Raw genomic sequence first — 25,057 nt, forward strand, 5'->3', positions numbered from 1 at the left:
TGAGACGGAGTTTCGCTCTTGTTACCCAGGCTGGAGTGCAATGGCACGATCTTGGCTCACCGCAACCTCCGCCTCCTGGGTTCAGGTAATTCTCCTACCTCAGCCTCCTGAGGAGCTGGGATTACAGGCACGCGCCACCATGCCCAGCTAATCTTTCGTATTTGTAGTAGAGATGGGGTTTCACCACGTTGACCAGGATGGTCTTGATCTCTTGACCTTGTGATCCACCCACCTCGGCCTCCCAAAGTGCTGGGATTACAGGCTTGAGCCACCGCGCCCGGCCCAGGTTTCAGTTTTATTGTGAACAAAGCTAGTTAAGATCTGGTGGAGCCCACTACCACTGCCTGGGAAGCCAAGGAAGAAGGTGCTACAGACATGGTTGTGTTAACCTACATCATCATTTCCCCTCTGCTCTTTGTCTTTCTTTCCTTCCCCTAATGCCTCCAGCCTTTCTTCTGCCTGGCATTGTCATGTCTTTCCTTTATAACTGAATAATTTTTCTCTCTTCCAGCCTTTGTTTCTCTACTAGTAATAAATACATATGGGGTTTCCTATACTTAAAAAACTGGCAAACAGCCAGATGTGATGACTGACACCTGTAATCCCAACACTTTGGAAGGCTGAGGTGGGTGGATCAAATGAGGTCAGGAGTTGGAGACCCGTCTGGCCAACATGGCGAAACTCTGCCTCTACTAAAAATAAAAAAAAAATAGCCGGGTGCGGTAGTGCACACCTCTAATACCGGCTACTTGGGAGGCTGAGGCAGAAGAATCACTTGAACCCGGGAGGCGAGGATGCAGTGAGCCGAGATCACCCCACTGTACTCCAGCTGGGAAGACAGAGGGAGACTTCAGCTCAAAAAAAAAAAAAAAAAAATGCGGGCATGGAGATGGCCCGCATTAAAGGTTGTGGGAAGAGAATAGAAGAATCAGAAATGGGAGCAGAGAGGGAAGGTTTGAGGAGGCAAGTGTAGAGTCTAGGGAAGCCAAGTATAATTTCAAGAAAAGGAGGTGGCGCGGAAACTAGTGATGGAGAAAACATGGAAAAAGCATTTGGTGAGCTCCTTCAGAACCTTAGAGAACAAAGGTGTGACAGAGCTATATGGTCTGAAATTCACACCAAGCACTAAATTCCTGCCACCATGGTAGGTTCTGGGGAAAGGAAAAACAGTACAGTTCTGGACTCAAGAAGGCTCACAGCCTGGAGGAGGAAGTGAGATGTGAGTGAATAATTAAGATACAATGTTGATTCTGTTTTCACTAGCAGCAAGGAAAAAAAGAGATTAAAAAAAAAGAGAGAGAGATACAATGTTTAAGTACTTTGTCCGGGCAGGGTGCCTCACGTAGGTAATCCCAGCATTTTGGGAGGCTGAGGCGTGCGGATTACGAGGTCTGTAGTTCCAGACAGGGTGAAACCCCGCCTCTACTAAAAATACAAAAATTAGCTGGGTGTGGTGGTGTGCTCCTCCTGTAGTCCCAGCTACTCGGGAGGCTGAGGCAGCAGAATTGTTCCAACCCGGGAGGCGGAGGATGCAGCGAGCCAATATTGCACCATTGCACTCCAGCCTGGGCGACAGAGTGAGACTGTCTAAAAAAAAAATTTTTTTTTTTTTTTTTTTGAGACGTTGTTTCCCTCTTGTTACCCAGGCTGGAGTGCAATGGTGCGATCTCGGCTCACCGCAACCTCTGCCTCCTGGGTTCAGGCAATTCTCCTCCCTCAGCCTCGTGGGTAGCTGGGATTACGGGCACACGCCACCATGCCCAGCTAATTTTTTGTATTTTTAGTAGAGACGGGGTTTCACCATGTTGATCAGGATGGTCTCGATCTCTTGACCTCATGATCCACCCGCATCGGCCTCCCAAAGTGCTCGGATTACAGGCTTGAGCCACCGCGCCCGGCCCTAAAAAAAATTTTTTTTGAAAAGTTCTTTAACAGAGATGTGCACCAGGTACAAACATACAAACAGAGGCCTGCGGAACTGCGGGGGCTGGACTGGGGAAAGGCTGGTAGGACCCGCTGCTGTCCCTGTGCGTGGTGGATCCTCAATAATTCAAGGGGACAATTCCAGCAGAACCCGCCTTTTGAGGCTTTGGGCAGTTCTTGTGGGGACTGAGGGAAGAGAGATAAGGAAAGAAGGGATACAGGAGTCTGGGGGCGAAGGGCTGCTAACAATAACTGGGTTCTATTTAAAGACGCAGGGATGGAGTTAGACGCCTGAAAGGTTACAGGAAGGAGAGGCGAAAAACTTATCTGAATGCTCACTACTTTCTCAGAACTGGCGACCAGGTGGACCAAAAACAGTTAGCTGGACTACGCGGTCTTTGGTATCCTTCGTGGGCTTCTATACCGTGCCGGAACTTGAGTATTCTGTTGCCTTGTTTGGTATCGGAAGGGAAAAGCAGATGGACCTATACGGGAAAAGTGGCTTCCGGGCGGAAGTCACACTAGCGGTTCCGGAGGTGAGCGGTCGCTGACAGGTGGTTGGTGTGTCCCCGACGTGGGGAGGCGACAAAGCCCTAGCACTTGAGGGTTGAGGGGGCCGCCCTAGCGCGGCAAATGTCCAGCCTCCGCTGGCCTGGCGGTAAGTGTCGGAGGTAAACGCCGAGGTGGGGGAGTTTTGCCACTCACTACTTGTGTGACCTCGGGTCAATTAGTCTTGGAACGTCAGTTTCCTCGTCTCTGTGATTGAAATAATAATAGTGCTTATCTCAGGGTTGTGAGCAGTCAAAGAAAAACAGCAGTTTCTGGAATTTGGTAAGCTACGGATATCTTTACTAATCGTACTCGCTTCTGGCTGCGTGGATTATGCTGTCGAAACCCACCGTCAACCTCAGGGCCGTATTGTCCAGTTAATAGGTTAGATTTTCTATTTACCGGTAGAAAAAAAATGAAACAGGCCGGGCGTGGTGGCTCAAGCCTGTAATCCCAGCACTTTGGGAGGCCGAGGCAGGTGGATCACGAGGTCAAGAGATCGAGACCATCATGGTCACCATGGTGAAACCCCGTCTCTACTAAAAATACAAAAAAATTAGCTGGGCATAGTGGCGCGTGCCTGTAATCCCAGCTACTCAGGAGGCTGAGGCCGGAGAATTGCCTGAACCCAGGAGGCGGAGGCTGCGGTGAGCCGAGATCGTGCCATTGCACTCCAGCCTGGGTAACGAGCGAAAATCTGTCTCAAAAAAAAGAAAGTAAAAAGAAACAAAGCATTTACAATTAAAGTTATATTATTAGAGAAATAACACTACAGAGGGTTTGGAAAATATATATATTTTTTTGTTTGGAATTTTTTTTTTTTTTTTTTTTTTTTTTGCTCTGTCACCCAGGCTGGAGTACAGAGACGCGATCTTGGCTCACTGCAACCTCTGCGCCTCCCAGTTTCCACGCCCCGCTAATTTTTGTATTTTTAGTAGAGACGGGATTTCACGATATTGGTCAGGCTGCCTTGAACTGCTTACCTCGTGGTCCGCCTGCCTCGGTGTCCGAAGTGCTGGGATTACCGGCATGAGCCACCACACCCGGCCTAATTTTTTTGTATTTTTAATGGAGATGGGGTTTTACTATGTTGGGCAAGCTAGTCTCCAACTCCTGACATCAAGTGATCTGCCTGCATCAGCCTTCCAAAGTAATGTCATTACAGGCGTGAGCCGCCGTGGCGGGCTACAATTTTTATTTATTTTTTTTAATTAGCTGGGTATGGTGGTGTGTACCTGTCTTCTCAGCTATCTGGGAGGCTGAGGTGGGAGGATCACTTTGAGCCCAGGGCCCAGGAGTTCAGGGCTGCAATGAGCTATTGATCTTGACACTGCACTTCAGCTTGGGTGACAGAGCAGGACCCCTGTCTCGCTCTTTTTTTTTTTTTTCAGGTGGAGTGCAGTGGTACGATTTTTCACTATAACCTCCGCTTCCTGGGTTCAAGTGATTCTCCTGACCCAGGCTCCTGAGTAGCTGGGATTACAGCATCTGCCAACACGCCTGGCTCATTTTTTTATTGTTAGTAGAGATGGGATTTCACCATGTTGGCGGGGCTGATCTCAAACTTCTGACCTCAGGTGATCCACCCACCTTGGCCTCCCAAAGTACTGGGATTACAGGCGTGAGCCATCTTGCCCGGCCTGACCCTGTCTCTTAAAATAAGAAAGAAAAGAAAAGGCCGGAGACAGTGCGTCATTCCTGCAATCTCAACACTTTGGGAAGCTGAGGAGAGAATCACTGGAGCCCAAGATTTCGACGCCAGCCTGGGCAACACAGGGAGAGCTATTTCTACAACATTAATTAATTAATTTTTTTTTTGTTAAGACAGAATCTTGCTCTGTCACCAAACTGGAGTGCGGTGACACAGTCTTGGCTCACTGCAACCTCTGCCTGCCGGGTTCAAGTGATTCCCCTGCCTCAACCTCCCGAGTAGCTGGGACTACAGGTGTGTGCCACCATACTCAGCTAATTTTTTTGTATTTTAGTAGAGATGGGGTTTCACTATGTTGGCCAGGATGGTCTTGATCTCCTGATCTTATGATCCACCTGCCTAGGCCTCCCATTGTGCTGAGATTGCAGGCATGAACCACTGCGCCCAGCCCATTTCTACAAAAAATTTAAAAATTAGCTGGACATGGTAGTGTGTGCATGTATTCCCAGCTACTTGGGAGGCTGAGATGGGAGGATCGCCTGAGCTCAGAAGGTAGAGGCTACAGTGAGCTGTTATTGTGCCACTGGACTCCAGCCTGGGTCACAGAGCAAGACCTTGTCTCAATAATAATAATAAGCAAATAAAATAAGTTTACAAATTTTAAAACACCTGATTCTGTTGACTTTGATATTGTGATGCATTCATTGCTATACTGATAATTCTTCAATGTCTCTTCTGTTATAGGTAGAATTGGGCTATTTGCTGAAGCTTCTTGGTAGCTCTTGGTAGCCCAGGAAGAAAGTTAACATTTTGATTTTTTTTGTACTATGGCTTTGGTTCACAAATTGCTGTATGGCACTTATATTCTCAGAAAATGCTCAAAGCCAACTGCTGCCTGGTATCCATTTTTGGGTATTCGCTTTGCAGACTATTCCAGTAGTCTTCAGAAACCAGTGGCTTCTCCTGGCAAAGCCTCCTCACAGAGGAAGACTGATGGGGGTTTGCAAGGAGATCACCAGAAAGAAGTTGCTTTGGATATAACTTCTGTTGAGGAGAAGCCTGAAGTTAGTTTTGATAAAGCAATTAGAGATGAAGTAATAGACCATTTTTGGCGTTTGAAGAATGAAATTGTGGATCATTGGATAGGACCAGAAGGCCGCCCTCTGCATGAGGTCTTGCTGGAACAAGCCAAGGTTGTCTGGCAATTCCGGGGGAAAGAAGATTTGGATAAGTGGAAAGTGACTTCTGATAAGACGATTGGAGGCAGAAGTGAAGTGTTTTTGAAAATGGGCAAGAATAACCAAAGTGCATTGCTATATGGAACTCTGAGCTCTGAGGTGCCTCAGGATGGGGAGAGTCGCCAAAGTGGGTACTGTGCAATGATATCCAGGATTCGAAGGGTAGGTGAGGCCAGGAGCCATATTTTCTAGTGAGGGGGGCGGGGTGAACTTCATTGTAGCATAAACTATAGCAGATAGCTTTTATTTCTGTAAAGGAAAACACATGACATGTTACATGTGGGCACCTCACCTGTGTATGGGGATAAATAAGTATTGGGCACAAGTGGGAAGTGGAAGCACAAGGGGGAAGTGGTTTCTGAGGAGGAGTAGTTACTTGTTTCTGGGAATTGCTTTAGGCCAGGAATGAGCATTGTTATATTTCAGGAATCCTGAGAGGTTAGACATTTGAAATATTTTTGGAGAGATTTGTGTCTACTCTAACAAAGACCACAACCTCTGTAATGGCCAGGGGTTTTATAGAGTGGATGTAGGGTCAGCCTGTGGCTTTCTTTCTCCCCACACCCCGCTTTTTTTTTTTTTTTAAGTAAAATTTGTATTTTAGAATAGTTGTAGATTTATAGACAAATTGCAATACAGAGACTTCCCATTTACCTCTCACCCAGCTTCTCCTATTGTTCAGATTTTACATCACTATACTGTGTTTATCATAATTAGGAAACATTGGTCTGTCACTATTAACTAAATTATTGACTTTATTTGAATTGCATTAGTTTTTCCATTAAAATCCTTTTTCTGTTTCAGTATCCCATTCAGGATACTACGTTACATTTAGTTGTCATGTATCCTTAGTTTTCTCTGATCTGTGACAGTTTCTCATTCTTTCTGTCATTTTCTTTTCCTTTTTTTTTTTTGAGACGGAGTCTTACTCTGTCACCCAGGCTGGAGTGCAATGGCGTGATCTCGGCTCACTGCAACCTCTGCCTCCCGGGTTCAAGCGATTCTCTTGTCTCGGCCTCCTGAGTAGCTGGGATTACAGGCGCGTGCCACTGTGCCCAGCTAATTTTTGTATTTTTAGTAGAGATGGGGTTTCAACATCTTGGCCAGGCTAGTCTCCAACTCCTGACCTCGGGATCTGCCTGCCTCGGCCTCCCAAAATGCTGGGATTACAGGCTTACATAACCTCGCCCAGCCAAGGTTTTCTTTTCGAAATACGGGGTCTGTCACCCAGGCTGGAGTGCAATGGCATGATCATAGCTCACTGAAACCTCTATATCTGTGGTAAAATGATCCTACCTCAACCTCTGAAGTGGCTAGGAATACAGCCCTGTGTTACTATGCCTGGCTAATTTTTTTGTTTATTTGTTTTTGAGATGGAGTCTTAGTCTGTCACCCAGGCTGGAGTGCTGTGTCACGATCTCAGCTCACTGCACCTCTGCCTCCTGGGTGCAAGTGATTTTCCCGCCTCAGCCTCCCGAGCAGCTAGGATTACAGGCACCCTCCATCATACTAATTTTTGTAGAGACGGGGATTCACCATGTTGGCCAGGCTGGTCTTGAACTCCTGACCTCAGGTTATCTGTCTGACTTGGCCTCCCAAAGTATTGGGATTATAGGCATAAGCCACTGCACCTGGCATAATTTTTTTTTTTTTTTTTTTTTTTTTAAGTAAGAGTCGAGGTCTTACTATGTCGCTCAGGCTGGTTTTTTTTTTTTTTTCTTTTTCTTTTTTTTTTTTTTTTGAGACGGAGTTTCGCTCTTGTTACCCAGACTGGAGTACAATGGCATGATCTCGGCTCACCGCAACCTCCGCCTTCTGGGTTCAAGCAATTCTCCTGCCTCAGCCTCCCGAATAGCTGGGATTACAGGCACACACCACCATGCCCAGCTAATTTTTGTATTTTTAGTAGAGACGGGGTTTCACCTTGTTGACCAGGATGGTCTCGATCTCTTGACCTGGTGATCCACCTGCCTCGGCCTCCCAAAGTGCTGGGATTACAGGCGTGAGCCACCACGCCCGGCCTCAGGCTGTTTTTAAATTATATTTTATTTTAGTTATTTTTTGATACAGGGTCTTGTTCTGTTGTCCAGGCTGGAGCACAGTGGCTCAATCTCAGCTCACTACAACCCCTGCCTCCCAGGCTCAGGTGATCCTCACACCTCAGCATCCTGAGTAGCTGGGACTACAGGTGTGGGCCACCACGCTTGGTTAATTTTTAAATTTTCTGTGGAGATGAGCTCTCACTATATTGCCCGGGCTTGTCTTGAACTCCTGGGCTCAAGCAATCCTCCTGCTTCAGCCACCTAAAGTGTGCCTGACTGTTTAAATTTTAGACTCAGGGGTACATGTGCAGGTTTGTTATGTGGGTTTATATTGCATGTTGCTGAGGTTTGGGCTTCCATAGATCCCATCACCCAAACAGTGAATATAGTACTCACTTGGTAGTTTTTCAGCCCTTGCCCACTTCCTCCTTCCCCACTTAGGGATTTCCAGTGTTTATCGTTTCCCTCTTTATGTGTGTACATATCCAGTGTTTAGCTTACACTTACAAGTGAGAACACGTGGTTTTTAGTTTTCTGTTTCTGAGTTAATTCATTTAGGATAATGGCCTCCAGTTGTATCCATGTTGCTGCAAAGGATGTGATTTTGTTCTTTGTTATGCTGATTCATTTTTTTGTTAGACACCAAGATCTGGGTTGTGTATGCTTGTTGCTATTAGGTTCTCACTATTTCTAGGTCCTTTTAGTGGACACAGCTAGGAAATAGATATATGTGTACTAACCCATGTATATACACATCTGTAATTATTTATCCATCTCTGTCTATATTATGCTGAACATGAGTTCATACTGTTGTCTCTGATTCTAATCCTGTACTGCAAGGTTCATTCTAGCCTTTCTTCTCTTGCTTATTTGTAACTTCCCTAACAGTGAGAAACCTGTATACTACTATCTATAATCCATTTATTATTAATTCAACCCTAGTATATATGTAAAGCAGTGTCAGAATTTTTAGCTTGTTACCCTATAAGAAACAACTTACTAACTACAGTGTTTATGTACAGTTTATTTTGTCTCTCATCTTATGGTTTTCAGTTAAGACACTGTTTTCTAAAGTTATTTAGATTAATTCCTTTGTCTTCCCAGCAACCTCTGACTTTCTGTGAATTTTGCTGACCTGTTTCATGGCTGACCTGAACGGGTCCCTGCCCACAGCTCCTGGAATGCTTGCTTGGATATTGTGCTTTTAGGAGAAAGGCAAATGTCAGGAGTAATATTAAGCTCCTTCTCTCCATATAATAATAAGAGAAAAAGGTATACGTTCTTTCAGATTCAACAAATGATACATAGCTGTTTGTTTTTTTTATAGGCCCTAAAAATCTTCAGAATGGATTTGGTCAGTCCAGAGTAGAAAATAACTCAATGGCCAAATATCCTTTGTTTTTCTTTTTCTTTCTTTCTTTTTTTTTTTTTGAGATGGAGTGTTGCTCTTTGTTGCCTAGGCTGGAGTGCATGGCATGATCTTGACTCACTGCATCCTCCACCTCCCGGGTTCAAGTGATTCTCCTGTCTCAGCCTCCCGAGTAGCTGGGATTACAGGTGCCCGCTACCATACCTGGCTAATTTTTGCAATTTTAGTAGAGACGGGGTTTCACCAAGTTGGCTAGGCTGGTCTCAAACTCCAGACCTCCTGACAGAGTCTTACTCTGTCACCCAGGCTGGATTGCGGTGGTGTGATCTTGGCTCATTGCAACCTCTACCTCCCGTGTTCAAGCAATTCTCCTGCCTCAGCCTCCAGAGAGGCTGGGAATATTGGCATGCACCACTATTCCTGACTAATTTTTGTATTTCTTGGTAGAGATGGGGTTTTACCATGTTGGCCAGGCTTGTCTTGAACTCCTGACCTCAGGTGATCTGCCTGCCTTGGCCTCTCGGAGTGCTGGGATTACAGGTGTCAGCCACTACACCCGGCCCAAATATTCATTTTGGAATAATGAAAATAGTAGATAACAGTTATTAAGTATATCCTGCTAGTCCTTGTGCTAAGCACTTTATATACGTTATTTATGTCTCACAACAATCTCCTGAGGTAAGATCATCCCGGTTTTATGGATGAGGAAACAGACTTGGAGAAATTTAGTAACTTGTCCAAAGTTAAATGGCTAATAAATATTACTTCATATCTAGACATTGGTATCCTTGACATCTGAGTAACCTTGAGATTGCTCTAACTGCTGTTGGAAATGAACACTACATTGCACTTTTGAACATAGAGGCAGTATAGATAGTTGTTAAGCACACAGATTTGGAGTTAAACAGCACTGAATATACCACTTAATAGCTGAACTATACCACTTATTAGCTCAGTTTCTTTCCTTTTTTTTTTTTGAGACGGAGTTTTGCTTTTGTTACCTAGGCTGGAGTGCAATGGCGCGATCTCGGCTCACCGCAACCTCCACCTCTTGGGTTCAGGCAATTCTCCTGCCTCAGCCTCCTGAGTAGCTGGGATTACAGGCATGTGCCACCATGCCCAGCTAATTTTTTATATTTTTAGTAGAGATGGGGTTTCACCTTGTTGACTAGGGTGGTCTCAATCTCTTAACCTCGTGATCCAACTGCCTCGACCTCCCAAAGTGCTGGGATTATAGGCTTGAGCCACCGTGCCCGGCCTTGGATACTGTTGTTAAATATCACTTTTAAAACTGAAGCTATATTCTTCATAATTTTCTGACTTATGGAAAGGCAGTTGTCATAAAATAGGCCACTCAGAAGCCACTGCTCCATAAAGACCTGATAGAGGAAATACATTTATTTCCATTCATTGAACACAGGTGAGTGCCTACCCGATGTAAAAACACTGTCCTGGGCCAGTCGTGTTTTGAACATTACCTTCGAAACATATAATCATGTCAGGATTTTGTTCTAAAATAATAATTGGCGGGTTTATCTGCCTCCTTATGGGACAGAAAGTCAAAAAAGAAAAATGGTTAGTGAATCCTGTTGATGATACTGATGTGGTGATGACTCACATTTTGGTAATAGTGGAGAATGAGGTACAATTAACTTTTCTTTCATTATCTTAGGGTGCTTTTGAAAGGAAGATGCCTTATGATTGGACCCAGTTTAATACTCTGTATCTCCGTGTACGTGGGGATGGTCGGCCTTGGATGGTGAATATCATGGAGGACACAGATTTCGTCCAGAGGAAGAATCAGCTGTATAGTTACTTCATGTTCACCCGAGGGGGTCCCTACTGGCAGGAGGTCAAGGTAACAGCATAAATCTTCATTGTTTATAAAAATGAGGTCTTGGCTGGGCGCGGTGCCTCACGCATGTATTCCCAGCACTTTGGGAGGCCAAGGCAGGCAGATTATAAAGTCAGGAGTTCAAGACCAGCCTGGCCAACATGGTAAAACCCCATCTCTACTAAAAGATACAAAAATTAGCCAGGTATGGAAGCACATACCTATAATCGCAGCTACTCTGTAGGCTGAGGCAGTAGAATCACTTGAACCTGGGAGGCAGAGGTTCCAGTGAGCTGAGATCACGCCATTGCACTCCAGCCTGGGTGACAGAGCAAGAAAGACTGTCTCAAAAAAAAAAAAAAAAAAGGCCGGACGCGGTGGCTCATGCCTGTAATCCCAACAACAGCATTTTGGGAAGCCGAAGCAGGCGGATCATGAGGTTAAGAGATCAAGACCATCCTGGACAACATGGTGAAACCCCGTCTCTACTAAAAATGCAAAATATTAGCTGGGCATGGTGATGCATGCCTGTAATCCTAGCTACTGGTGAGGCTGAGGCAGGAGAATCACTTGAACCTGGGAGGTGGAGTTTGCAGTGAGCTGAGATTGCGCCATTGCACTCCAGCCTGGCAACAGGGCGAGACTCTGTCTCAAAAAAAAGAAAAAGAAAAGAAAAGAAATGAGTTCTTGGCTGGGCATGGTGGCTCACACCTGTAATCCCAGCACTTTGGGAGGCAGAAGTGGGTGGATCACTTTAGGTCCAGAGTTTGAGACCAGCCTGACCAAGGTGATGAAACCCCATCTCTACTAAAAATGTAAAAATTAGCTGGGCATGGTGGCACACGCCTATAGTCCCAGCTACTCAGGAGGCTGAGGCGGGAGAATTTCTTTTTTTTTTTTTTTGAGACGGAGTTTCACTGTTGTTACCCAGACTGGAGTGCAATGGCACAATCTTGGCTCACCGCAACCTCCGCCTTCTGGGTTCAAGCAATTCTCCTGCCTCAGCCTCCCGAGTAGCTGGGATTACAGGCACACACCACCATGCCCAGCTAATTTTTGTATTTTTAGTAGAGACAGGGTTTCACCTTGTTGACCAGGATGGTCTCGATCTCTTGACCTTGTGATCCACCCACCTTGGCCCCCCAAAGTGCTGGGATTATAGGCGTGAGCCACCGCACCTGGCCGAGAATTTCTTGAACCCGGGAGGTGGAGGTTGCAGTGAGCTGAAGTCGTGCCATTGCACTCAAGCCTGGGCAACAGAGTGAGACTTTGTTCCCTGGCATCTGTAGAGTGCCAGACATCCTCACAGTTTTCAGTAGCATCACCTCCAGCTTATTCCTTAGACTTCTTTCCAACCAGGATGCTTTTCCAGAAATTTGGTCAAATTGTACACCGTGTGGTATAGGATCAGCCATGATTTCTTTCTGTGGTTGTGCATCTGAATCTCCTCCAGGGTGTAGTACTTCTTGTCCAACTGTTCAGCCATCTCCACATGGGGTGAGCCAGGCCTGGCTCACACAGCCACATGGGGTGGAGCAGAGCCTGTGACTCTGCTAGCTCTCCCTGGGACATTCCCCACTGCGAGCAGCATGCCAGGGGCCCATTTTTTATTTTGTTTTATATTATGTATTATGTGGATATTCCATAGTTGTTTAATGAGTCCTCTGTTGAAGGACACTTAAGTTGCCAATTGCTATTATTATGTTTCAGTGAAAAACCACGTGCAAGATCACTTTGTATTTATGCAGATGCATCTCTAGGCCAACTTCTGCAAGTAGGATTACTGGGTTAAAGAGTAAATGCTTTTGTAATTTTGATAAATACTGTCAAATTATCCTCCAAAGGATTTGTTTCATTACACCAGTAATGAAATGGCTATTTCCCCATAGCGTCACCACTAAAATAAGTTGTCAAACTTTTGGATTTTTGCCACTCTGATCAATGAGAAATAGTAACTCAGTGTAGCTTTTTGATAATGTGAACTATATATTTGTTGTTTGTTCCTAAAGAATGTCTGGAATAAGAATGCTTTTGGATGCTAATGATGACTGATGGGTGGGGGCACCTAGACAGCTTCAGGATGTAGCTGGTCACTGGAAAGACCAAGGCATGATTTGAAGGCTGGTACTTTCAGTCCCACTTCCAGCCTCTGGAGAGAGCAGAAGGGATGAAGGTTGAATTGATTACTGATGGCCAATGATTGAATCAATCATGTCCATATAATGAAGCTTCCATAGAAATCCAAGAGGACAGACATTGTAGAGCTTCCGGATAACTGGACATGTGGAGGTTACTGGAGAGTGGCACACCCAGAGAAGGCATGGAGATTCTGTGCCTCTTCTCCCATACCTCACCCTATGCATGTCTTTCATCTGTTTATCTGTCAGACGAAACTATCCTTTATAATAGGCCAGTACCTTTAAGTGAAGTGTTACCCTGAGTTCTGTGAGCCACTCTAGCGAATTGTTTGAACCCAAGGAAGGGATATATAGCCATTCATTCAGAAGTATATGTGACAGCCTACTACTTAAACTGGCGTCTGCAGTGGGGGACAGTCTTATGGGACTGAGCCTCAGCTTGTGGCATCTGACTCAATTTCCAGGTAGAATCGAATTGAATTAGAGGACACCCAGCTGGTGTCTGCTGCAGAATTGAGTACTTGCTTGGTGGGTGGGGAGAAACCCCACATGTTTGATCATAGAAGTCTTCTGTGTTGATTGTTGTTGAGTGAGAGAATAGAAAAAACAGTTTGAGTTTTTTTCCACTCAGCGGGAGGATGGTTTGGTGTGTGGAGAAAAACCACACACACCAAGTGTTAGAAAGGTTGTGTTAAGTGGCATTTGAGTAGCAAGGGTAGGAGAAACAATTTGTTTTCTTTCCCTCTATATTTTCAGAAGCTTTATTTGCATTTCTCTTTGAGTGAGACTGAACATCTCTTATGTGTAAGGGCCAATCTGTATTTCTTTTTCTGTGAATTCTCTGTTCATGTCTTTAGATTAACCTTTTGTCTGTTAGAGAAGTGACTGGTACACTTTACTTTTTAATTTCACTTATTTATTTTTTGCAATTGTGTCCTCCAGGCTATAGGGCAGTGATGCAATCATGGCTCACTGCAGTTTTGACCTCCTGGGCTCAAGGGATCCTCCCTCCTCTGCCTCCTGAGTACTTGAGACTACAGGTGCACTCCACTAAACACAGCTACTTTAATAATTTATTTTTCTTTCTTTCTTTCTTTATTTTGAGACAGAGTTTCGCTGTTGTTACCCAGACTGGAGTGCAATGGCACGATCTCAGCTCACCGCAACCTTCGCCTTCTGGGTTCAAGCAATTCTCCTGCCTCAGCCTCCCGAGTAGCTGGGACTACAAGCACACACCACCGTGCCCAGCTAATTTTTGTATTTTTAGTAGAGATGGGGTTTTAGTAGAGATGGTCTCGATCTCCTGACCTTGTGATCCACCTGCCTCAGCCTCCCAAAGTGCTGGGATTATAGGCGTGAGCTACCGCGCCCGGCCAATAATTTATTTATTTGAGCTGGAGTCTTGCTCTGTTGCCCAGGCTGGAGTACAGTGGCACAATCTCAGCTCACTGCAGCCTCCACCTTCAGCTTCCAGTGATTCTCCTACCTCAGCCTACCAAGTAGCTAGGATTACATGTGCCCATCACCACACCCTGCTAATTTTTATATTTTTGATAGAAAAAGGGTTTCACCATGTTGGCCAGGTTGCTCTTGAATTCCTGACCTCAAGTGATCCGCCCGACTTGGCCTCCCAAAGTGCTGAGATTACAGGAAGGAACCACCATGCCCAACCTACACCCAGCTACTTTTAAATATTTTTTTGTAAAGGCAGGGTCTTGCTATGTTGCCCAGGCTGGTCTTGAGCTTTTGGGCTCAAGTGATCCTCCTTTCTTGGCGTCCCAAAGCTCGGGGATTATAGGCATGAGCCACTGTTCCTGGTCTCCTCCCTTTTGTTTTTACTATTAGGAAAAGTTGTATCTTTATGTATTCGAGAGAGTTATAAATTGCTAAAAGTAAAATTGATAAATTTCAAATTTTGCTTTAGATATTGCTGTATTAGTTTTCTATTATTACATAAGAAATTACCACAAATTGAGCTGAGCATTGTGGCTCATGTGACTCTCTGTTACCCTGTACCCTGAGATGACGGAAAAGGGACTCCTCCTTTTTCCCATCCTTTATGTAGAAGATGTGAACCACCCCTAGCACTGTTACCCTCTGTCTGCCCAGTCATAGATTAAAAATGAAATTCATATCTAATCCTTGCACTGTGAGAGACCAGGGCAGGTGGATTGCTTGAATCCAGGAGTTCCAGACCAGGATGGGCAACATGGTGAAACCCCGTCTCTACAAAAAAATACAAAAAAAAATTTGCCGGGCATGCTGGTTCACGTCTATAGTCCCAGCTACTTGGGAGGCTCAGGTGGGAGGATCACTTGAGCCCAGGAAGTGGAGGTTGCATTTGTACCACTGCACTCTAGCCTGGGTGACAGAGCTAGACCCTGTATCAAAAAAAAAAAAAAAAAACTACAGATTAAGCAGCTTAAAACCATACACATTTGTTAGCTCACAGTTCTGTAGGTCATAAATTGGGACACAGAGTTTGGCTTCCATGTTCAGGAAAAAAAGCTGAAGTCAAGTTGTCATCTGAGCTGTTTTCCTTTCTGGAGTCTCTGGGGAAGAATCCATTTCCAAGCTCATTCTGATTGTTAGCCAAGTTCAGTTCCTTATGACTGTAGAACTAAAGGCTTTGTTTCCTTGCTGGCTGTCAGCTGGGGGCCACTTTCAGCTCCTGGAAGCTGTCTACATGCCTTGCGATGTAGTTCCTTTCATCTTCAAAGCCAGCAATGAAGACTCTGCCTCTCATTGAATACCTCTCATGCTTCTAATCTCTTTTGCCAATTTTCCCCTCCCTGCCTCCCGCTTTTTTTTTTTGAGTCTCACTCTGTTGTCCAGGCTGGAGTGCAGTGGTACTTCTCGGCTCACTGCAACCTCTGTCTCCTGGGTTTAAGCAATTCTCCTGCCTCAGCCTTCCTAGTAGCTGGGATTATATGCACCTGCCACCACATCCAGCTAATTTTTGTATTTTTAGTAGAAATGGGGTTTCATCGAGTTGGCCAGGATGGTCTCGATATCCTGACCTCAGGATCCATCAGCCTCAGCCTCCCAAAGTGCTGGGATTACAGCCTTGAGCCACTGCACCTGGCTCACGCCCTGGTAATTTTTATAATTTTAGTAGAGATGAGGTTTCACCATGTTGACCAGTCTGGTCTCAAACGCCTGACCTCAAGTGATCCACCCACCTTGGCCTCCAAAAGTGCTGGGATTACAGGTATGAGCCACCAGGCTCAGGCTCCTTGGTCCCTTTGTTATGGGCTCAAGTGATTGTTAGGACTGTAATAAAGGATAATCTTCCTTTATTACAGTGTGATGATTGGAACCAATTATCTCATAGCAGCCCTGACATTAGTGTTTGGTTGAATACTTGGAAGGAGGTCAGCGTACACTGGGAAATGGAAATCTTGGGGGCCATCTTAGAATTCTGCCTACCACAATTACCAGCTGCACTCTAAAAGAGCTGTACTAGGCTGGGCATGGTGGCTCATGCCTGTGATCCCAGCACTTGGGGAGGCCGAGGAGGGCGGATCACGAGGTCAGGAGTTCGAGACCAGCCTGACCAACATGGTGAAGTCCCGTCTCTACTACAAATACAAAAATTAGCCGGGCATGGTGGCGCATGCCTTTAGTCCCAGCTACCTGGGAGGCTGAGGCAGGAGAATGGCTTAAACCCAGCAGGCGGAGGTTGCAGTGAGCCAAGATTGTGCCACTGCATGTCAGCCTGGCAACAGGACAAGACTCCATTTAAAAAAAAAAAAAGAATAAATGTAAATGTAAATGCTATTTTATCATTGCAATTCCATGTAGGTGCCTCAGTTGGTTATATTTCAGTTATGAAGTAAATGGTTTCTTCTTTCAGATTCCTTTTTCCAAATTTTTCTTCTCTAATCGTGGAAGAGTCCTGGATGTTCAGAATCAGATTGTGGTTGACAAGGTAATGTATTCTTATATTTTTCACTGAGAACTGTATCATTTTTAATGAATTAGAACTCCTGTGAGACTGAGTTCATTTGGGAAGAATGGCAGATGAAAATTCCTCCTCAGGGTTACTGCTGTTATGCCCAGCCAGAGGCTGACTCAGACCTCTCTTATGAGCTATACCGCTATCCTGGAGGAATTTTAGAATGATCATTTTTTAGCATGCCTACTTTTTATTTTAGGTTCCCCCCCATCTCTCCCTCCCATTTTAGCTTTAAAATAAGAGTTTATGAGCACTTCAGGAACCTCCATTAGGCATTCATGTTGTCCCTACGAGGTGTTTTGTTTTGTTTTTTTTGAGATGGAGTCTTGCTCTGTTGCCCAGGCTGGAGTGCAGTGGCACAATCTTGGCTCATTGCAACCTCTGCCTCCTGGGTTCAAGCAATTTTCTGCCTCAGCCTCTTGAGTAGCTGGGATTATAGGTGCCCACCACCACGCCCAGCTAATTGTATTTTTAGTAGAGACGGGGTTTTACCATCTTGGTCAGGCTGGTCTTGAAGTCCTGACCTTGTGATCCACCTGCCTCGGTCCGGCCATCCATACTAGTCTTGAGTGGCAAGGGGAGAGGGGACGAAGTTGAATGTGGAAAGAAAAACAGTCTTGTACTTCCTCTTATAGTATGCTGTGTGAGAACTAGTATGTATTTGTTAAGGGCTGATAGCACTAAAATCCAGTTATAATAATCACCTGATGGGATTTTGAACTCTGGGAATAATATCAGTACATCACTGTATGAGATTTTAATGTCTCTATTTTAAATTTAGATTGCTTCTATAGGATTCACCTTGGCTGATAAAGTGGATGGTCCATTCTTCCTGGAGATAGATTTTATTGGGGTGTTTACCGATCCAGCCCACACAGAAGAATTTGCCTATGAAAATTCTCCAGAGCTTAGCCCAAGACTTTTTCAATAAAGATCATGTGGTAGTCTTGTTTTACTAAAGTGTACTAGCATCTACAGTGATATAGACAAAATAAAATATTTCTTTAATGGAATCCAACCAATGGCTCGTATGTATTCTCTAAAACAAGTTGAACTGCTGTTGCTGGCTGGGCATGGTGGCTCACACCTGTAACCCCAGCAATTTGGGAGGCCAAGGCGGGCGGATCACTTGAGGTCCACAGTTCGAGACCAGCCTGGCCACCATAGTGAAACCCATTTCTACCAAAAATACGAAAATTAGCTGAGTGTGGTGGCACATGCCTGTAATCCCAGCTACTTGTGAGGCTGAGGCAGAATTGCTTGAACTGGGAGGTGGAGGTTGTAGTGAGCCGATCACACTGCCATTGCACACCAGCCTGGGCCACAGGCTAAGACTCCTCACCACCCAAAAAAAAATTGCTGTTGCTAAAAGGCACTGGATAAGGAGAACACAGCATGAAACCAGGTTCTCTGGTGTACTTTATCTCATAGAATGCAAGTACTGATGCAAATGTACTATAAATAACTTACGTTTTTGGTCAGAACAGTTGCTGTTAGGAACATTTCCTACGTGAGGAGTTTCTAAAGCAGGAATCTCTGAGATGACTGTTTATGGCCTTTCTACCACTCTGTTGCTTTCAGATTTCTTATATTTTCATTTTGTTTTCTTGAGACAGAGTCCCACTCTTGCCCAGGCTGGAGTGCAGTGGTATGATCTCGGCTCACTGCAACCTCTGCCTCCCAGGTTCAAGTAGTTTTCCTGCCTCAGCCTCCCGAGTAGCTGGGACTGCAGGTGTTCACTACCATGCCTCCCTAATTTTTGTACTTTTAATAGAGATGGGGTTTCACCATATTGGCCAGGCTGGTCCTGAACTCCTAACCTCTAATTTTAAAATTTTTTAAAGATGGGGTCTCACCATGCTGTCAAGGCTGGTCTTGAATTCCTGGTTCGGGTGATCCCCCTGCCTTGGCCTCCCAAAGTGCTGGGATTATGGGCATGAACCACACTCAGCCTTGGCTTGTTTTTGCTTTCTGGGGATGTCTTAAGTGTAAATACTTCGTTTTGATAAAGTAGTTTCTTTCATAACATTTTTTGGTAATCTTTATCACTGGTACTTTTGTTGTCATGTCTATGAAATCATTGCCTTGCCCAAGGCAATAATTCAGTAAATCATTGAGACTTACTCCTATGGTTTCTTCTAAGACTTTTGTAATTTTAGTTCTAACACTTAGGTCTGTGATCCTTTTTTTTTTGAGATGAAGTCTCGCTTGTGGCCCAAGGTGGAGTGCAGGGGCGTGATTTAAGCTCACTGCAACCTCTGCTTCCCAGTTCAAGCGATTCTCCTGCCTCAGCTTCCAGAGGAGCTAGGATTACAGGTGCCCACCACTATGCCCAACTAATTTTTGTATTTTTAGTAGAAACAAGGTTTCACCATGTTGGCCAGCTGATCTCTAACTCCTGACCTCAAGTGATCTACCTCCCTTGGCCTCCCAAAGTGCTAGGATTATAGGCGTGAGCCACCTCACTTGGCCTGATATTTTTTTTTTACTGCTTTTCACTCTTGTTGCCCAGGTTGAAGTGCAATGGCCGAATCTCGGCTCATTGCAACCTACACCTTCCAGGTTCAAGTGATTCTCCTGCCTCAGCCTCTCAAGTAGCTGGGATTAACAGGCAAGTGTTACCACGCCTGGCTAATTTTCAGTGGAAATGGGTCTTCACCATTTTGATGAGGCTGGTCTCAAACTCCTGACCTCAAATGATCCACCCAACTCCACCTCCCAAGGTTCTGGGATTACAGGCATGAGCCACTGCGCCTGGCCATGATTTTTTTTTTAAGAGATAGGATCTTGCTGTGTTGCTCAGGCTGGAGTATAGGGGCTATTCACAGGAGTGCTCATAATGCAACACAGCCTCTGATTGAATTGGTTAAAGTGATCCTCCCACTTCAGGCTCTCAAGTATCTGGGACAATAGGCATATGCCATTGTGCTCAGCCCTGTGATCAATTTTAAGTTAACTTTTGTGTATGGTATAAAGGTCCAAATTCATTTTTTGCATCTGAGTATCAAGTTGTCTCAGTATCATTTGGTGAAAAGACTATTGCTCCATTGAATAGTGTTGGCATCTTTGTTAAAAAATAAAACCTCCCTGGTGGTCTAGTGGTTTTTAAAAAAACAAAACAACTGTTAGAGCTTATTTCTATATGCTGTTTTTTGTTTTGTTTTTGAGATGGAGTCTTGCTCTTTTGCCCAGGCTGGAGTGTAGTGGCGCTTTCTCAGCTCACTGCAACCTCTGCCTCCCAGGTTCAAGTGATTCTCTTGCCTCAGCCTTCTGAGTAGCAGGGATTAGGGCACGCACCACCAAGCCCAGCTAATTTTTGTATTTTTCATGAAGATGGGGTTTCACCATGTTGGTGAGGATGGTCTTGAACTCCTGACCTCATGATCTGCCCACCTTGGCCTCCCAAAGTGCTGGAATTATAGGTGTGTCACCATGCGTGGCCACGATTTTAAATTTTATTAAATTTTTTTTTTTGAGATAGAGTCTTGCTCTGTTGTCCAGGCTGAAGTACAATGGCATGATCTTGGCTTACTGTAAACTCTGCCTCCCAGGTTCAAGCGATTCTCGTGCCTCAGCCTCCCAAGTAGGTGGGATTACAGGTACTGGCCACCACAACTAATTTTTATATTTGTAGTAGACATGGGGTTCACATGGCCTTCCCAAGTGCTGGGATTATAGGCATCAGCCACTGTGCCAGCTTAAATTTATTATTTTTTGCTCTTTGGTACTCTTGTACATGCAATTTCCTTAATTTCATTTTTTTATTAGTCATTGCTAGTATATGGAAATATTGGGGCCAGGCACAGTGGTTCACACCTATAATCCTAGCCTTTTGGGAAGCTGAGGTGGGAGGATCACTTGCCTAGGAATTTGAAACCAGCTTGGGCAACATAGTGAGATCCTGTCTCTAAAAAAAAAAAAAAATTAGCCAGGTGTGGTAGCACACACCTGTAGACTCAGGTACTTGGGAGGCTGTAGTAGGAGTGTTGGAGTTCAGGGGAGCCCTTAGCTCCTCTCAGAGGACATTTCTCCAAGGTTCTTGGTCTCCTGCTCTTTCAAGAAAGAGAGGGAACCAGGTGTGCTCGCAAAGGAAATACTGGACCCCAAACAGTGTTGCAAAAATGTGATTTTTATTTTAGGCAGAGAAAGAGAAAAAAAAGAAGAAAACTTCCACATAAGGGCGGGGGAGGGGATCCAAACATTGAGTCTGAAAGGGTCTGGAAGCAGGGGACTTTTTAACCTAGGAGGAACCCCCACCTTCTCCAAGACCTCTGGCCAATGAAAGGAGTTCTTTAGGACTTCCGCTGGAGTGATTGACTTGATTCTTCCCGCAGTCGCGAAAATTAAATCTTCTGGATGGAGAGAGATGGGAGTGGGCATGGCACTGGGAAGTTCTTGCCCCTAAAACTACACCCCCTTGTGGACCCAGAAAGAGAACACATTCCCTCAGGAGGAACCCTTGGGCCCATAAGGAGTTACAGTGAGCTATGATCTTAGTACTGTACTCCAGCCTGGGTGACAGAGCAACACTGTGTCTCTGAAAAAACAATAATTAGGCCAGGTGCCGTGGCTCACGCCTGAAATCCCAGCACTTTGGGAGGCCCAGGTGGGCGGATCACTAGGTGAAGAGATTGAGACCATCCTGGCCAACTTGGTGAAACCCAGTCTCCAGCTGCCAACAGGTAAATGCTATTGCCTAGCAGAAGACTGCAGTTCTGTTCATACTAGAACCAGCAGGGGGAACTTGAAATTAAAAATCTAGGACCAGAATCTTAGGATGGGTCTCTTTAGAAAACTGAGTTGTATAGGGACTTAAGCAAAAACCATCCCAAAGAATTCGAGCTTTAAGGTGATAATGTCTTTTCAGAGATTGTAGCACATGAAGAACCTATGGACATTACATAGAATATGAACAGCAGAAAAAGATCTCATGACTAAAGTGGGGAAGAAAGCAAAAAAAAGTTTACAAAAGGAAAAATAGTTCAGAATACAGGAATATTTACAAGATGTTAAAAAATTACTAATCATCAGCCAAAATGAGGCCCCTTCGCACTCCCAAAATCTTTGCTTTCTTCTCCTTTCGTTCTTGCTCATGTTTCTTCCGTCGCTCTTCCCTGAAAGGGACAGGTCACACATTAATCTCTAGTGAGGCTCCACAACTGATACTTTAAAGCAACTGTTGTTGGACTAACACCAAAACTTTTAAGCAATGATATCCAGCATACTTGTGTAAAACAGACCCTTACAGGGCACTATGCTCTGCCTAGTGTTTCTAACACCTCTTTGTCATTGTTGTTTTAAAGGTCTAGAAACTGGTATTTTCCTTTTTGTTAACTGGGCACTCTAAAATCATGCATGGAGGCCAGGCATGGTGGCTAATGCCTGTAATCCCAGCACTTTGCGAGGCTGAGGCAGGTGGATCACGAGGTCAGGAGATCGAGACCATCCTGACTAACACAGTGAAATCACATCGCTACTAAAAATACAAAAAATTAGCCAGGCATGGGGGTGGGTGCCTGTAATCTCAGCTTCTAGAGAGGCCGAGGCAGGAGAATTGTTTGAACCAGGGAGGCAGAGACTGCAGTGAACTGAGATCTCGCCTTAGCACTATAGCCTGGGCAACAGAGTGAGACTCTGTCTTAAAAACAAACCAAAACAACAATAACAACAAGCCAGTATGATGGCTCACGCCTATAATCCCAGCTACTGGGGAGGCTGAGGCAGGAGAATCACTTGAACCCGGGAGGCCAAGCTTGTAGTGTGCCGAGATCACGCCATTGCACTCCAGCTTGGGTGACAGAGCGAGACTCAAAAAAACCCAAAACAAACAAACAAAAAAACACAAACAAAATCATGCATGGCATTGTAGTCAGAAGTCACCTTGGTGATTGAATCCAACTCCTATTATTTTACAATTTGGTTTAGGCTGGACGCAGTGGCTTACACCTATAATCCCAGCATTTTGGGAGGCAAAGGTGGGAGGATCACTTGCCCAGGAGTTCAAGGAGGCAGTAAGCTATGATCATGCCATTGTACTACAGCCTGGGTGACAAAAAGTTAAGACCCTGTCTCTAAGAAAAAAAAAAAAGTTTGTTTTAAATGTGAAATGTCTACACCTAGAAATCAAAGTCGAAGGTCAAGCTGAAAATCACATAGTTTAGTGAAAGGAATAGAACTAGAACCAGGGTCTGAGTTAGCCATTATGCTTTTCTCTCAGGATTAGACAAAAAAAAAAAAAAAAAGAAAAAAAGAAAAGGAAAAAAAAAAGCCCAAGATTATGTTAATGTATCTTAATAACAGTGAGCAAAGGCCTTGGTGGCAGTTGGGTATAGGCACGAGTCAAGTAATAGGTAACCCTGTGTCAGGAGGGTCCAGGCAGGGAATCTGGGCCCAACTATGACTTGCTGCAATGCAGGATGAGCTCTGGCTTTCACCTGGTTTTCATGCTGAAGGAAGCCTCTAAGGACCATCCTGGGTTTTTCCTCTTTATAGGGCCTAGATGCTTTGTAAGCCTGGTTTCCTTAGGAGTGAGGAATTTATGTCTATCTGGATACGTAGGTACCCTAGGCTGTTAGACATTGGTATCTGGAGAGATAACCATGTGCACTGTGTTTAGGCAGACAAGTCATGCAAGAGCAGTGCTCTGAATCTGGGTCTTCTTCTGAATCACCTGCAGAACCTTGGAAACAATGCAGTTGCTTGGGCCTCACCCCAAACGTGCTGATTTGGAGTTCATTACACTGGGACCTACACACGTACTCAGAAAGTTCTATACATGATATCACTTCTAACCTCCTCTTAAAACACCACTATCACTGAGCCTCTGTCCCTCTAAGGTGCTGCTTTTGAAATTAAAATAATCATAAAGCTGTGTAATTAGGTACTTACTTTGTCTGGAGACGGGGTTGTTTGTAAGTTTTCTTGTGGAAATTAATTCTGCTGACATGTCCATTCAGATAATTATTTTCTTCAGATTGCCCCCATGGTTTAAGCTTTCCTAGTTTAAGACAGAGACAAAGAGTTTTAAGAAGATTGGTTGCTTTATAGTCCCAACTTTATTCGCTTCATCTGTGGTTACCTGTTATCAACATTTATACTTTTTTAATTTTTTTTTGGAGACAGTGTTTCTCTCTTGTTGCCCAGTTCTGGAGGGCGTGATCTTGGCTCACTGCAGTCTCCACCTCCCTGGTTCAAGTGATTCTCTTGCCTCAGCCTCCTGAGTAGCTGGAATTATAGGTGTGTACCACCATGCCCAGCTAATTTTTTATTTTTAGTAGAGATGAGACTTCTCCATGTAGGTCAGGCTGGTCTCAAACTCCCAACCTCAAGTGATCTGCCTGCCTTGGCCTCCCAAAGTGCTAGGATTATATGTGTGAGCCACCATGCCTGGCCTATACTTTTTTTTTGAGAGAGTCTTACTCTGTCACTCAAGTTGGAGTGCAGTGGTGTGATCTCATCTCGGCTCACTGCAACGTTCCCCTCCTGGACTCAAGTGATCCTTCCAGCTCAGCCTCATGAGTAGCTAGGACTACAGGTGCACAACACCATGCCCAGGTAATTTTTGTAGTTTTTAGTAGAAACAGGGTTTCATTGTGTTGTCCATATTGGTCTCGAACTCCTGTTCTCAAGCAATCTGCCTGCCTTGGCCTCCCAAAGTGTTGGTATTATAGGCATGAGCCAATATGCCCAGCGAATTTGCAATTAAAAAAAAAAAAGAACCACTGTATTCCAGCCTGGGCAACAGAGTGAAACCCTATCTCAAAAAAAGGAAAAGCAGGACATAGACCCAGGTGTAGTAGTATGTATGCCTATACTCCCAACTACATGGGAGGTTGAACTGGGAGGATCACTTCTGGCCAGGAGTTCAAGGCGGCAGCGTATGCTATAACCATACCTATGGATAGCCACTGCACTCCAGCCTGAGACCACATTTCTGGAAGTTTATGTGTTGCTTTTTAAAATTCAATTTTTTTTTTTTTTTTTTTTTTTTTGAGATGGAGTCTCGCTCTGTCACCAGGCTGGATTGCACTGGTGTGATCTTGGCTCACTGCTACTTCTGCCTCCCGGGTTCAAGCGATTCTCCTGCCTCAGCCTCCCAAGCAACTGGGACTACAGGCATGTGCCTCCACACCCAGCTAATTTTTTTTTTCTTCTTCTTTTTTTAAGAGACAGAGTCTTGTTCTGTCACCCAAGCTGGAATGTAGTGGCGCCATCTCGTCTCACTGCAACCTCTGCCTCCTGGGTTCTAGCAATTCTCCTGTCTCAGCCTCCTGAGTAGCTGGGACTACAGGCGAACACTACTACACTTGGCCAATTTTTTGTATTTTAGTAGAGATGGGATTTTACCGTGTGGCC

The 25,057-nt window shown here is 44.8% G+C and overlaps 2 protein-coding genes across 12 annotated transcripts in view; one reads left to right on the plus strand and one right to left on the minus strand.

Moving 5' to 3' along the window:
* The first annotated feature begins 2,423 nt into the window (after positions 1-2,423).
* On the plus strand, positions 2,424-17,720 carry NDUFAF1 (NADH:ubiquinone oxidoreductase complex assembly factor 1). Of its 5 annotated transcripts, none has more exons than XM_078334338.1 (6): positions 2,424-2,459; positions 4,301-4,417; positions 4,868-5,523; positions 10,445-10,630; positions 16,601-16,675; positions 17,484-17,720. In XM_078334338.1, the coding sequence occupies exons 3-6, from the start codon at positions 4,951-4,953 to the stop codon at positions 17,631-17,633; spliced, it is 984 nt and encodes a 327-aa protein (XP_078190464.1). In that variant the 5' UTR covers positions 2,424-2,459; positions 4,301-4,417; positions 4,868-4,950; the 3' UTR covers positions 17,634-17,720. The 5 variants fall into 5 exon arrangements, with proteins under 5 accessions (XP_078190464.1, XP_054095695.1, XP_017832399.1 ...); XM_054239720.2 differs by having other exon boundaries at positions 2,447-2,581; positions 4,297-4,417; XM_017976910.5 differs by having other exon boundaries at positions 2,447-2,581.
* A 3,095-nt stretch (positions 17,721-20,815) lies between these two features.
* The window catches only part of NUSAP1 (nucleolar and spindle associated protein 1), a 43,303-nt gene continuing 39,061 nt past the window's right edge, over positions 20,816-25,057 (minus strand). For all 7 annotated transcript variants that reach the window (XM_078334336.1, XM_054239719.2, XM_054239718.2 and 4 more), the window contains 2 exons: positions 23,591-23,699; positions 20,816-21,816 (listed from right to left, as the gene is read on the minus strand). In XM_078334336.1, coding sequence (XP_078190462.1) covers positions 21,723-21,816; positions 23,591-23,699 — 203 coding nt within the window. In that variant the 3' untranslated portion in view covers positions 20,816-21,722. The remainder of the gene's footprint in view (positions 21,817-23,590; positions 23,700-25,057) is intronic.

This window comes from Callithrix jacchus, chromosome 8, assembly GCF_049354715.1.
Source record: "Callithrix jacchus isolate 240 chromosome 8, calJac240_pri, whole genome shotgun sequence".
NCBI lineage: Eukaryota > Metazoa > Chordata > Mammalia > Primates > Cebidae > Callithrix > Callithrix jacchus.

Excerpts from the sequence above, each read along its gene's own strand:
- NDUFAF1 (XM_078334338.1), top strand. The coding sequence starts at position 4,951 with ATGGCTTTGGTTCACAAATTGCTGTATGGCACTTATATTCTCAGAAAA. Across the intron at positions 5,524-10,444 it reads TGATATCCAGGATTCGAAGG|GGTGCTTTTGAAAGGAAGAT; the intron begins GTAGGTGAGGCC and ends TCATTATCTTAG. Across the intron at positions 10,631-16,600 it reads CCTACTGGCAGGAGGTCAAG|ATTCCTTTTTCCAAATTTTT; the intron begins GTAACAGCATAA and ends TTCTTCTTTCAG.